Genomic DNA, 12,761 nt, shown 5'->3' with positions numbered 1-12,761 from the left:
TGGATATTGACAGTAAAAGGCTGCCCCATGAAGACATTTCTACAGAAACATTCAGTGGGCAGCCAATTTCTATCAGTTTTCTTCTTCAAAAGATTAAAAAAAAAACAGTAAAAGCACACAGCAATAATTTTGGTGACTCCAAAGATGCTGAGATACACTTCTTGCAATTTGAACTAAGAAATTACTGTATTCTCAAGTTATAACCCTCTTTCTGGAAGAAACTCCTGTTGAAAATTTAACACATGCTCAGTGTGACACTTTCTGACCCCCTGGTGGCTATCTAGTTGCATTCTAGAAAGCATTCAGGTGTTAGAGCAGATATATTTTGCAGAGAGATGCACATTGCTCAGTCTCAACCTATTTGGCTCTTGAAGTTGTGCCATTCCATTTTCCTGGATGCGTCTGGTTGAATTATTATGTGCAGGGATTTGCTTAATTCAGTTAACTGTAAAGAAGCAAATGCAGCTTCATCTTACTTCCAGTTCAATTTAAATTTGGATTTTCTGATTATTTGCATGTAACATAATAATAGTAATCATCAAATATAATTACAGTCTTACACAAACACTTCTGGAAAAGCTTTGGGGTTTTTTTGTCAATGGTTTTCATGTATGAATAATTTATTGATCTGTCTTTATTGCTTACCCAGTCTACCATGTTAGTTTTGTGTCTGATTTAAGCTACATAATTCTGATCAGATAGTAAGTACTATCTGGCTATATGTTAAGTAATTCCTATTTATGAAGGAGAGTTATGATCAAATATCCAAATATCTACATAGTTATGGCTTGTAATTTATAAAATGTGACAAAATGCTGGAATCCAGAAGTTTACAAATACAATACTAGTTAGAAGTCTACTTCAAAAACAGCTGGTTGCAACAGCTCCAGATGGAAGGCAAGTTCTTTAACAGCAAGAAATTGAGGGAAAAATGACATGTCTGATAGGTTGCACTGAAGGAATAATATTACTAATGAAATTAACTCTGCAAGAACATTAAATCTGTGATTAATTAAAGATGCAGCAAGGAAAACATTAAAGAATGTTAGACCCAATTCTACCAAGTCTTTTCAATCCTTCTTCTTTTCCCTCTGCCCTCTTTTGGCTAAATATATTTAATTTTGAACAATAATTGCCTTCCAAACAAAATATGTTTATTTCTTGTATTTGGCTGCATTTTCAATTCATGGCTTAATCATTCCCAAAGCAGCTGTTTTATTTTGGTTGTCAATAGGACCTATTATGCCATGTTGCCTGAATTTCATCCCAGTGCAAAATGACAGGCGATCTACCATTAACTTTAACTTCATCCTTTGACTTCAGGTAGCCAACACTAACTCCTCCTTTTTTCCTTCAATATTTCATGTAACAGAAGTCATGGGAAAGGAAATAGGCTCCATCACAGCCATAATTTTACTTTAATCAGCTAAAGTTTTCCAGAGAATGTAGGAACAAGAGATCTTAATATCTTTCCATAAATGAAAATACATGGTAATATACCAGTGCTTACACAATCTTAAGTGATGAGGGAATGCTTTTAAAGCCTTTTATGACCTGATGTCAGAATTACTCCTGTTACTTCCATTTATTTTATTTTTTGGTTGTACTATGGCAGAAAGCAAAGGACATAGCCACATTCAAGCCATCTGTTGTGCTGGGTGTTGTACAAAAAAGCCATATCCATTAGCAGGAAGGAAACTCATGTCCATGAGGAAAAGAATGATTTTCCTTGGCATGGTCTATTTCCCTGTGATTCACAAGGAGCACAATCTGCTAGAGGCTTGCGCAGGAATGCATTGTTCTGCCTACAAACTCCATTTGTTTTTAATAGTGCTTGAACAGAGGATGCTCACAATGAATTGTGCTAGACACACTTGAGAATTGTTTCACACACTATATAAAATGGTTAGAGCTGAAGCTTCAGTGACTCATGCAATTTAATTATTATACACCACAAAATAGCACATCTCCTTTTGTGTATGATACATGGACTCCAAATGTAGATGTATCTGGCAAAAGGAGAGGTTCACAAAGATTCCCTTTCATATTTAAGGGAAAAAAAAGCAGGATGCATAATCACATTTCTGATCTTGCCACTATTATTAATTATGACCCAAACTATCCTAACCACCCAGAGTCCCCCGATGGGAGGAGATGGGTGGGGACACAACAAATAAACAAGCAAATAAATAAATAAATCCTGAATGGAACATATTATTGATCCAATTTAATTAACAATGGCCAATTCCACACAAGGAACAGTTTTTAGGACTACTGCAGGGATGGTCAACCTGTGATGGATTACAGGTCAACCTGTAATCCATGTGTCAAATGCTACTTCTGCAAACTCCCAAAGATGGTGCCGTTTGAAATTGGTAACAAAATAGCAGTTTTTAATGGTACAATTTTTTATTTTTTATTTCATGAAGAGCAAAAAATGTGTGTACCATAGCCACTATTTTGCATTTTAAAAACCCAGCCCATTCCAGCAATAATATGATTACATTCCTTGAGGCATTCTAACGTTGAAACTTTTTGTTTTTAATTAGGCTTTGGGTCCCAAAAGCTTGCCATCTCCAAACTATCCTGGCGATAGTATTACATGGTCAGCTGGATGTAGTATTATAATTGTTGTATGTTTTGCCCATAAGCATCTCACAATGCTTTATGTTGGACTGCAACAGACTGGGAACCCTATTGTTTGGATTCTCTGGAAAGGGTGATTGAAAGAATGATATTTATTTTGGAGGAAATGGTTACTGTGGAGATAGCTTCAGAAAGATTTAAAGATTACGAATCTGAGGTAGGATCCTCAAAGGCAACCCTGGCTTCTCATGACATTTGCCCCACCCCCCTTTTCAGTCACTGCCAATGTTCAGGAAGTAGGCTAAAATTAATTGTAGTGATTTGAAGTATGGTTACATGAAGAGAGGCTGGACTGGTAGAACAGATATCATATTATGAAAAAATGGGATGATTTTTTAAAAAGCATGTTTTTTTTATTCTGCATACATATACTTCTTATTTTACATCCTTGTCAAAGGCCCCATTTGACAAGCTCCACAAATTTTACATGTGTAAAACTGAAAATGTGTACTTCTGCAGTATCTGAATGAACTTTCAGTCTCCTCTTTCCTATTTTATGCACTAGTAGATCAACACTAAGGGTTTCCCATGACATTTTAATTTGAGAAAGTGTAGTTTGTTTAAATTTTAAGTAGTGAGAACCGTCTTCAAGCAAACAGTAACCTGTGATTGTTACCTTTGTTATTCTAACCAAAGCTTAGCAAACCATAATTCCTGGAGCCTGAATGTCATGTGAGATGGCCTGTGATTAATTCAAATTTGGAAGCAGATGTTATCAATTGCCTTCTATGGTGTACAAAAGATAACAATATAGAAAACAAGGAATAAGTGAATTCAAAACTTATGCAGCCTGAATTTTAGATTTAGATTGGATTTTTTAGATTTTTTAAAATCCCACCTTTATATGAACAACATATAAATATTTACTTACATATTTATTAACGATTCTCTATTGACAAGTAGACAAACAAGCAGGTAAGCAACGCAATGGAAGATTTTGACAAATACTGTAAAATTCTAACTAAAAACAAAAAACCACTCCAAAGTGAACTGCCAATACTTTTTCTGGCTTTTTGGATTATTTTGAAATTTTAGGAGAACAGGCAGAAAAGCCCTTACTAGACAGTGAGAAGAAAAGGAACTGTGCAAATTAGTAATAACAGATGATTTTTCTAATGGGTACAAGGATAAACATGCATCCCCAGTGGGAAGGAAGCAAACAAGACCTATATGCTGAAAGCTAGACTCCCAGTCATTTATTCTTCTCAACAAATTAGTACAAGTTGAAAGTACACAAAATTCTTCACTGTAATGTAAAGCTGAACATGCTTTAACTCATATTTTATGTGAGTTAGTGTGTAATAGCCTGTTTCTCTTTATTTATGGCAATATTATCAAGTGGGTTGAAAATAGCCACCCTCTATTAAAATGATTACCTGTTATAAGGGGTAGAAAAAGTTGCTAAGACAATGTCCCGGCCATTAACATGGATAACATCAGTAACTGCCTGCAGTATGTTGAAATAGAAGTGCGAATCACCAGGTACTGAACAGTTCAATCGTGCCTTCAGGAAGGAAGTCCATTGCTTTTCCAGCACTCGCTGAGATCCACCCATGTCATTCTTGCAAACCCGAGCTACTCTGGGAAAAACTACCTGCAATGCAGAAAGGAGAATAAAGAATCTGTAATATATTTTTACTAGAATTTTGCTTTTTCCTTTTTTAGAAAGGCAGAATTGGCAGAGCTGGGTGCTTAATGGGATCTCCTGTTTCCTATAATCTGTGACAAATAACAAACAGAACAAAATTCAGCTTTGGAACTTTGTGCTATGAAAGATAAGCTTCTGACATTTCACATCCAGCCATAAATCCTTCAGGAGATTCATTCTTAGCCCATGTAAAACTCATTTCTATGCAGGCTACTCAGCTTTCTCTTCCTACAAACAAAAGGACATTCTGTATTTGCAATCCGCGTGGCCCATACTGCCAGCCAGAGTCCCATATCCTCAGCATATTTTATTTAAAAAATATGGAAGACTCGTCAAGCTTTTATTCATGCTTTCTCCTTTTTAACCTTGTAAGCCTTTTAATACATTTATTGTGGAAATATTCCTTAAAAGGTCTTTTCAGTAAAGGCTTCCATTGTGCTTTATCACATGGCGAGACTGAAATTTCTTCTCATTGACTTCTGTTGTTCATATGAAGGTCTTTCAAATGCAGCTGCTCCCTTGCTTTAAAGTCAGTCTTGTAATGATTATTTGGAGCTTTGAATTAAATCAGTTTTGCCATATGTTTTCCAGTTTAATGGGGGAACTTTTTTTTTTTTTTTAAATCTTGTTGTCACCACAAGCCAGGATGTTTTATATTAGACTTTTCCTAATCTGGTGCCCTTCAGATTTGTAGAACTCCCACTATCCCTACCATCACGGAATTGTACTCCACCGCCGAGAAAGGTGTTTTATATCAAGGTAACACCATGCCTCATTCCTACCAAAGTTTGGCATGAACAGCAGAATCTTTCTTACAACAGTGACCTTGTCATTGTGATTTATAGCTCTCCTTTCAAGGCTATTCCCCTTACCTTTCCCATACTGTGATATTCCACTGCAATTTCCCGAAAGAAGAAGTAGATATAGTTACCATAATCTACTGCATGAACAAAATATGGTTCTGAAAGAAAGACAACATGCGCTCATAAATATAAAAACCCCCATCAAAGAAACAAACAAAAAAAATCAATCTAATCTGGGATGAGTATTTATCTTCTGTTTTTGCAGGAAGTATTTATTTTACAACATAGGCTGATTATAAAACAAAAGAATCTAGGCATGAGACTGGTCAATCAGATCTCTGAATGCTACTGAAAAGATCATATATATGAAGCAAGTAAATTAGTTTCATCCAGGAAAAGAAGGAAAGCAGCATCAACATGGGATACCATCTATCATTCCAACCTTACTTATGTATTCAAAAACTGCAAAATGCCTCATTTGCTTAGGTACCCTTAAGAATTATGTTGGCTGTAATGAAGAACTGGATATTATATTCAAGTGCAATTCTAATTTTGGCAGTGAATGGGTGACCAAATGAAGGCTAGGCTATTAAATGTCCTAGAATCTACTAACCATTCATTTATATCCACTTACTCACCTGTGTGTGTGTGTGTGTGTGTGTGTGTGTGCGCGCACACACACAGAGACATGTATGTATGTATGTATGCATTTATTTATCATATTTTTTTCACCGCCCATCTCAAAAATGACTCTGGGCAGCTTACAACAAATGAAACAGTGACAGTTAAATATCAATTAAAAATACATTATAAAATATAGATATACAAATATAATAAAGCTCTAAAATATAAAGTATGAAGCTAAAACCCAAGAAATTTTAAAATTTCCTGGGGCCATATCATGGTGCCAGCCACCCCGACATCAAACTATTCCTCCTTCCACCCCAAGCGCAATGGCACAGCCATGTCTTGAGCCCCTTCTGGAAGGCGGGAGATTGGGGGCTTGCCTTATCTCTGAGGGTAGCTTATTCCAGAGGGCGGGGTCTAGGGCAGAGAAGGCCTTCCTCTTGGACCCTGCCAATCGACACTCTCTTATGGACAGGGTCCGTAACATGCTCCCTCTGCCTGCCCAGGTGGGAAGGGTCGATGTAATGGGGGTGAGGTGGTCCCTCAGGTAACCTGGACCCATGCCATGTAGGGCTTTAAAGGTGATAACCAACACCTTGAATTGAACCCAGAAGCAAACTGGCACCCAATGCAGCTTGTGCAGCAAAGGTGTTATATGGGCTGTCTTTTGGGCTCCTAAAACTGCTTGCGTGGTTGCATTCTGGATAAGCTGTAGCTACTGGATGCTCTTCAAGGGTAGCCCCATGTACAGCACATTGCAATAGTCTATGCAGGAGATGACCAGGGCATGAGTGACTGTTCGGAGGGACTCTTAATCCAGGAAGGGGCGTAGCTGGTGTACAACACGAACTTGGGCAAAGGCTCCCCTGGCCACGGCTGCCACCTTCTCTTCGAGCAGGACCCACGAGTCCAGGAGAACCCCCAGGTTCCACAACAGGTCTGTCTGGGTCAGTGCAACCCCATCCAGCATCAAAGATGGTAATTTCCTGGATACTGAGGGGCCCCCAACCCACAGCCACTCCATCTTACCAGGGTTCAGTTGAAGCCTGTTGTTCCTCATCCAGACCCCTAGAGCCTCCAGGCACCAAGAGAGGGTGGCCATAGCTTCACTTAAGTCACCTGGGATGGAGATGTATATTTGGGTATCATCAGCATATTGATGATACCTCATACCGTGGCAACAGATCTCACCCAGCAGTTTCATGTAGATGTTAAAGAGGAGAGGAGAGAATACTGAACCCTGTGGCACTCCACAAAGGAGGGGCCGTGGGCCGGATCTTTCACTCCCTATCACCACTGATTGGGACTGGCCCTGGAGGAAGGAGGTGAACCAGCTCAGGACCACACTGCCCACCCCCAACACCCTCAGCCAACCCCAAAGGATACCATGGTCGATGGTATTGAAAGCCACTGAGAGGTCAAGAAGAGCAAGGATGGATGCATTGCCTCCATCCTGCTCCCACCAGAGATCATCCAAAAGTGCGACCAAAGCTGTTTCCATCCCACATCCGGGTCTGAAACCTGACTGAAAGGGGTCCAGATATCCGTTTCATCCAGGATCCTTTGGAGCTGCAATGCCACCAATTTCTCAACCACCTTCCCTAAAAAGGGAAGGTGGGAGACTGGACAAAAACTGTCTAGCATGGTGGGATCCAGAGATGGTTTCTTGAGGAGTGAGTGCACCAGCGCCTCTTTAAAAGCAGCCAGGAACACTGCCTCCTCCAAGGATGAATTCACGATCGCCTGGACCCACCCACATGTCACCTCCCAAGCTGCCTTCACCAGCCAGGAGGGACAGGGATCTAATTGACAAGTGGCAGCATTTACAGTCTGGAGACCCCTGTCCACTTCCTTGGGCCCAACAGGGTCAAACTGTTCCCAGATAACAGGGTAAGAATGTTCCCCAGGGATCTCCACAGACCATGCCTCATGCTTGGCATCCGACTTGGAATGGATCCGAGCAATTTTATCCTCCAGGTGCCCAGAAAACTCCTCTGCTTGGCCCTGTAGGTGGGCCACTGGGCCCACCTTTCCCAGAAGGGATCGAGTGATCTCAAACAGGGCCATTGGGCAGCATTCTGTGGATGTAATAAGAGCAAAGTAATATTGACATTTCACCACTCTTATCACCACAAGGTAGGCCTCAATGGCAGCTCTAGCTTTTGTTTGTTCAGATTCGGTCCTTGTCTTCCTCCAGCGGTGCTCTAGATGTCTCTTTATCCTTTTCAGAACCCTCAACTCCTCCATAAACCACAGCGAGTGTTGGGTTCAATTGGACAAGAAAGGTCACACAGGTGCGATCCTGTCCAAGGCCCCGTCCGCCTCCCTATTCCAGGTAGCAGCCAGGGCCTTCGCTGAACCGTGCAACAGATCCTTGGGCATAACCCCCAGGTCCCTCTGAAACCCCATTGAGTCCATCAGTTGCCGGGGGCAGACCAAGCGAATGGGCTCTGCCTCCCTGCGGAGGGAGGTGGCATAGGAGGATCTCAAGGTTACCTGGGCATGATCTGATCATGACAAGGGGGATAGATCTGACTCTCCCCTCAGATCATATTGCCACTGCTCTGATAAGAAAACCAAGTCCGGCGTGAGGCCACTGTTTCAAGTTGGGTCCCGAATAATCTGGGACAGGCCCATGGCCACCATGCTGGCCATGAACTCCTGAGCAGCCTCTGAGGCATGCCCCAGGGATGGTAGATTAAAGTCCCCCAGAGCCATAAGTCTGGGGAACTCCACCGCTAACCCCAAGACAGCCTCCAGCAGCTCAGGCAGGGTGGTTGCTAAGCGGCAGGGAGGCTAGTACAGTAGCAACAATCCCAACTGTTCTTGGAAGCCCAACTTCCAAAACAGGGTCTCACAACTGGCCACTCGTGGAGCAGTGCCCCTGAAGGCTGTTAGAGATTCCCAGATGACAACAGCCACCCCTCCTCCCCTGCCCTGGAGTCTCGGTTGGTGCCATACCGTAAACCCGGCTGGGCACATTTCTGAAAGGGGCATCTCCCCTTCAAGGCCTAGCCAGGTCTCAGTAATACATGCCAGGTCTGCCCCCTCCTTGATGATCAAATCACGAATACAGGGGGGCCTTGTTGTTAACCAACCTGGCTTTAAGAAGCAGCAGCTGAAATCCAGGGCCTCGACGGATCTGTTGTCCAGGGCCCAGGCCTGAGCACAGAGGGCTGGAACACACCACTGGTACCAAACACTGGGTGTGTCTTCCCCAAAGATGGCCCACCCTCTGACTCCTGCCATAGTGCCCCCACCCCGTCACCACCTGAATGGAGCAACCTGCCCTAAATCCCCTAGAGCTCTTATTTCTATCTTACCCCAATCACGGCCCCCATATATGTACATGGTGCTGAAACGATTGTATCATTTGAGACCTAAGACAGAATGTTCTAAATTTCTCACATGATTATCAAGACAATCATCAGTTTCAACTTAAAACTCTTAATTGATGACTAGTAGGGAGTTCACAAATTACTGGTGCAGTGAACAACTAGTGCCAGACTCACGGGCAAGTATTTAGCTCAATGGGGTCTTTTTGGGGGGGTAGAGCAAATGAATATCTGTGTAGGATGAAAGAGAGGACACCTATTGCCCAACCTCCAGGATAACTGTATGGTCCAGAATGAAGACTTCAAAAAATTAAGTGCATTGTCTTAATAATTTGTTAAGACACAAAAAATAACTAAAATGAAATATGAAAAGTTTTTAGGTCTAGTAGTGTATGTATACACAGGGAGGCAGTAATGACAGAAACTGGGATCTTGGTGGGAATTTAGAAAAGGACTCACAAGGTTATAGATCTCTTCTTTAACTCATAAATTTAGGGAAGAAATTAGAAACATGTGAACAATGTTCAACATCCCTAAATCATAGAAAGATAAGCTGGAAAACCCAATTCCTAAAGGATATCTGGGGATCAGATGTTTGTCTTGCATTTTCAATGACATCTTTTCTTTATTCTTGGCCCAACTGATCTATCCCCAAATTATATATTCTTCTACCCTTGTTTGTCCCCTGTCTGTGAGAAAAAAAAATCCTGATGGCAGAATAAATTATGCAGACCAATAAATCAGAGATACAAGTATTTCATTTGCATAATTTACTCCAAAGACAGAATTCCAATTCTCCTTATTTGCAGACACAGGATTATTCTTATCAAAGAGAATTAACAACATAGTTACAAACTGAAGTAATAAAAACTCAGTTGCCTATAAAAATGCAATAATTTGAAGGAAAAAAACCTGGAAATAACATCATTTACAGACTGTGCCCTTTCTCTCTCTCTCTCTTTTGCATTTTTGTCTACAAACAAAAGCCCCCCTTTTCACAATAACAGAATGCTACTTGGCATTCATTCATAATGCCATTGGAAAAGAATGAATGGCAACATTCTTAACAATGACGTTATTGAGAACATACAAATTGCCTAATTCAGCAGCACTCATTCACTACTTCTTGACAATAAAATGGAGGTTCTGATATTCTATTTTTTATTGATGTATCCTAACACTGCAGAACAAATTCTCTACACTTCACAAAGCCTTGATTACTACCTAGTCCCATCAGAGGGATGAGCTGATGGTGCCATCACTGTTCTAAAATAACTCCTCACCCATTCCTTGTCCTCAATCTTTGATGAAATATCTAGCCTCTAAAAATTTAATTGGATGCTATCCATTTTGGTGGCTCTTGTGATTTTGTATGAATACCTAGCAACTAGAGAGAGAGAGAAAAAAAAAGGGAAACAAATGTACTGTAAAAAAAGACAATTTAGTGCCTCTACCTGACAGAATGCATTGCTGAAATAAAGTATGGTTTCTTTGTGCTTTAAGTATCTTTTCTTTGAACAATCATCAAAGGACTAGATTCAGAAGAAGCAAAGTAAAAGTAAAAGACAGCAAGGTCTACAGATAATCCAAGAGTATAATTCAAAATGTTCCCCTTCTTATTGTAGCTCTTTATTTACCTTTCAACCATTTTGAATCATGTTTGACTGTCCGCAGAGTCGGGCTGTCTCCAAGGCTCCGGTAAATGACCGCGTCTATTGCAAGGAAGTCTGTCACAGTGGCAGAATACAGCTTTCCCTCTTTGGAGGTGAAATTGGAAATGGCAGGTGGGGAAGAGAAGAGAAAGAATAGTATAATTCTATCTGCTAGGTAATCATGGAAATAGCCCATCCAAGGGGTCTTATGGCATGAAAATTCTGTCAACATTATAAAAAGCATGCAATAAAATAGTTCTCATTTGCAAATGTACACTAAAATGCAATTTTGATTAATCCTAGATAACTAGTTGATAATTAATTAGATTGTTTAAACATTGCTCTACTTTCAGCAACCTAAGCAACACTATTTTCTGATGGAAAAGCTAGTGGTCTACTTTTAAATAAAGAAATATTTGTAAATGAATACTCTTCTATTCATTATATTTGATATTCACAGCCAGTTAAACATAGGGATGCCTCCACATACTCTGGAAAGGTATGGATGGACAATAATGAACAAGAACCTTATTATCCTTGGCCTGGGAGGGTGATATAAGAGATGGGGGTGGCGTGGGGAATGCTGAGAGAGCAGGGAAAAACATCAGGACAGTTACAGGCAGAGGAAGATTATGGCAGTAACCTGGGGATGGGCCACACTGCGGATCATCTGGTCTGCTGCCTGAAAGTGGACCTTTCAGGATTTGCATCAGCTGAGACCTGGGGGGGGAGGGGAAACTGTTGTCCATGAGTCCTTGAAGGATGTAAGGCACTCTGGTTGAAGCTGGGCTCCAAAGAGCAGTTGGGATTGCTGCTGGTGAACTGCCCTCCCTGGAGCCCAGCATAATCCCTGCTTGAGCTGCTGGATTCCATTGCTGGGTTGACAATAGAGTCCCTGAGGCTTGTGGCAACTTTAAGATGTGTGGACGTGAATTCCCAGAACTCCCAGAATTCGTCCACCAGCATCCTTAAAGCAAGAAACACTGCTTTAGATAGTCAGGCCCTAAGCTGTTTGGACTCTGAAGGTCAATTTCAGTTCAAACAACATACAGAAATATGAGCTTGAAACACTTCTGGAATGGCTGGAACCACCTGTTTTGAGCATGAAACAACTGTTTCAAACTTGAAACTGAGTGTTTTGAGCCTGAAAATTATGAATTTGAAGTATGTTGCATACCCTATTTTTACATGCAATTAGCAGCTGTCTGGATATCAAAAGCCCTTCCCCCTCTCAGCACGGAAAAGGAGACAGTCTGAGAAAGAATCTGTCTGGGCAGAGGGACCCTCCTTGTGCCATATCCCACCTGCAGGCTGCAGATTTCTCATGCCTGATCTAATCATAACAGTAGAATATATCAAGATACGTTCCTAGTAGTACAACTAGCTAATTTTAGAATTGGGACTTAACACTTTTATATCCATCCCCTTCAGACCTATGTCTTAATTCAATTGAGGAGCATACAACTAATGGTGCATAGTTTTGACAAGGGAAAACATTTATTTATTTATTTGTCATATTTTTATTACCGCCCATCTCCCCGACTCAGGGAGATACATTATATACAATACATTAGAAAAGAAAGTGAATATAATACAATGAATATCTGTATAACTATGTTCTTACCTCAACTATTATTTTTAATAAAGAAGAAAGAATGCTGAATTGGCGAGTTATGAAACTTGATGGGTCCCAGCATATACAGTACATATGCCAGAGGAGTTTGCTGCTTCTCCATCACCTGCTGCTCCCTGGTTATTCACCCACCTCTGCCTAAATCTACCTAAACTTCTGTTCTAGAGTCCATCCCTACTTGCCCCACTGAATATTGTGTGTGCGCACACAAACACATACCTTATTTATTTATTTACTATCCCACCTTTATTATTTTTATAAATAACTCAAGGTGGCGAACATACTTAATACTCCTTCCTCCTCCTGTTTTCCCCACAACAACAACCCTGTGAAGTAAGTTGGGCTGAGAGAAAGTGACTGGTCACCCAGCCAGCTTTTATGCCTAAGGCAGGACTAGAACTCTCAGTCTCCTGGTTT

General features: G+C 40.8%; 1 protein-coding gene across 1 annotated transcript in view; it reads right to left on the bottom strand.

Annotated features, from left to right (window-relative positions):
- SEMA6A (semaphorin 6A) overlaps positions 1-12,761 on the bottom strand; it is a 177,995-nt gene that overhangs the window by 56,431 nt on the left and 108,803 nt on the right. Inside the window, exons 8-10 of the mRNA XM_063295310.1 lie at positions 10,697-10,816; positions 5,167-5,255; positions 4,023-4,240 (exon numbers count right to left, since the gene is read on the bottom strand). Of these exons, the coding sequence (XP_063151380.1) occupies positions 4,023-4,240; positions 5,167-5,255; positions 10,697-10,816 (427 nt within the window). The remainder of the gene's footprint in view (positions 1-4,022; positions 4,241-5,166; positions 5,256-10,696; positions 10,817-12,761) is intronic.

This window comes from Candoia aspera, chromosome 2 (genome assembly GCF_035149785.1).
Source record: "Candoia aspera isolate rCanAsp1 chromosome 2, rCanAsp1.hap2, whole genome shotgun sequence".
NCBI classification, from domain to species: Eukaryota; Metazoa; Chordata; class Lepidosauria; order Squamata; family Boidae; genus Candoia; species Candoia aspera.
Note: the sequence above shows the minus strand (reverse complement) of the source record. Positions and strands in the feature narration are given on the sequence as shown.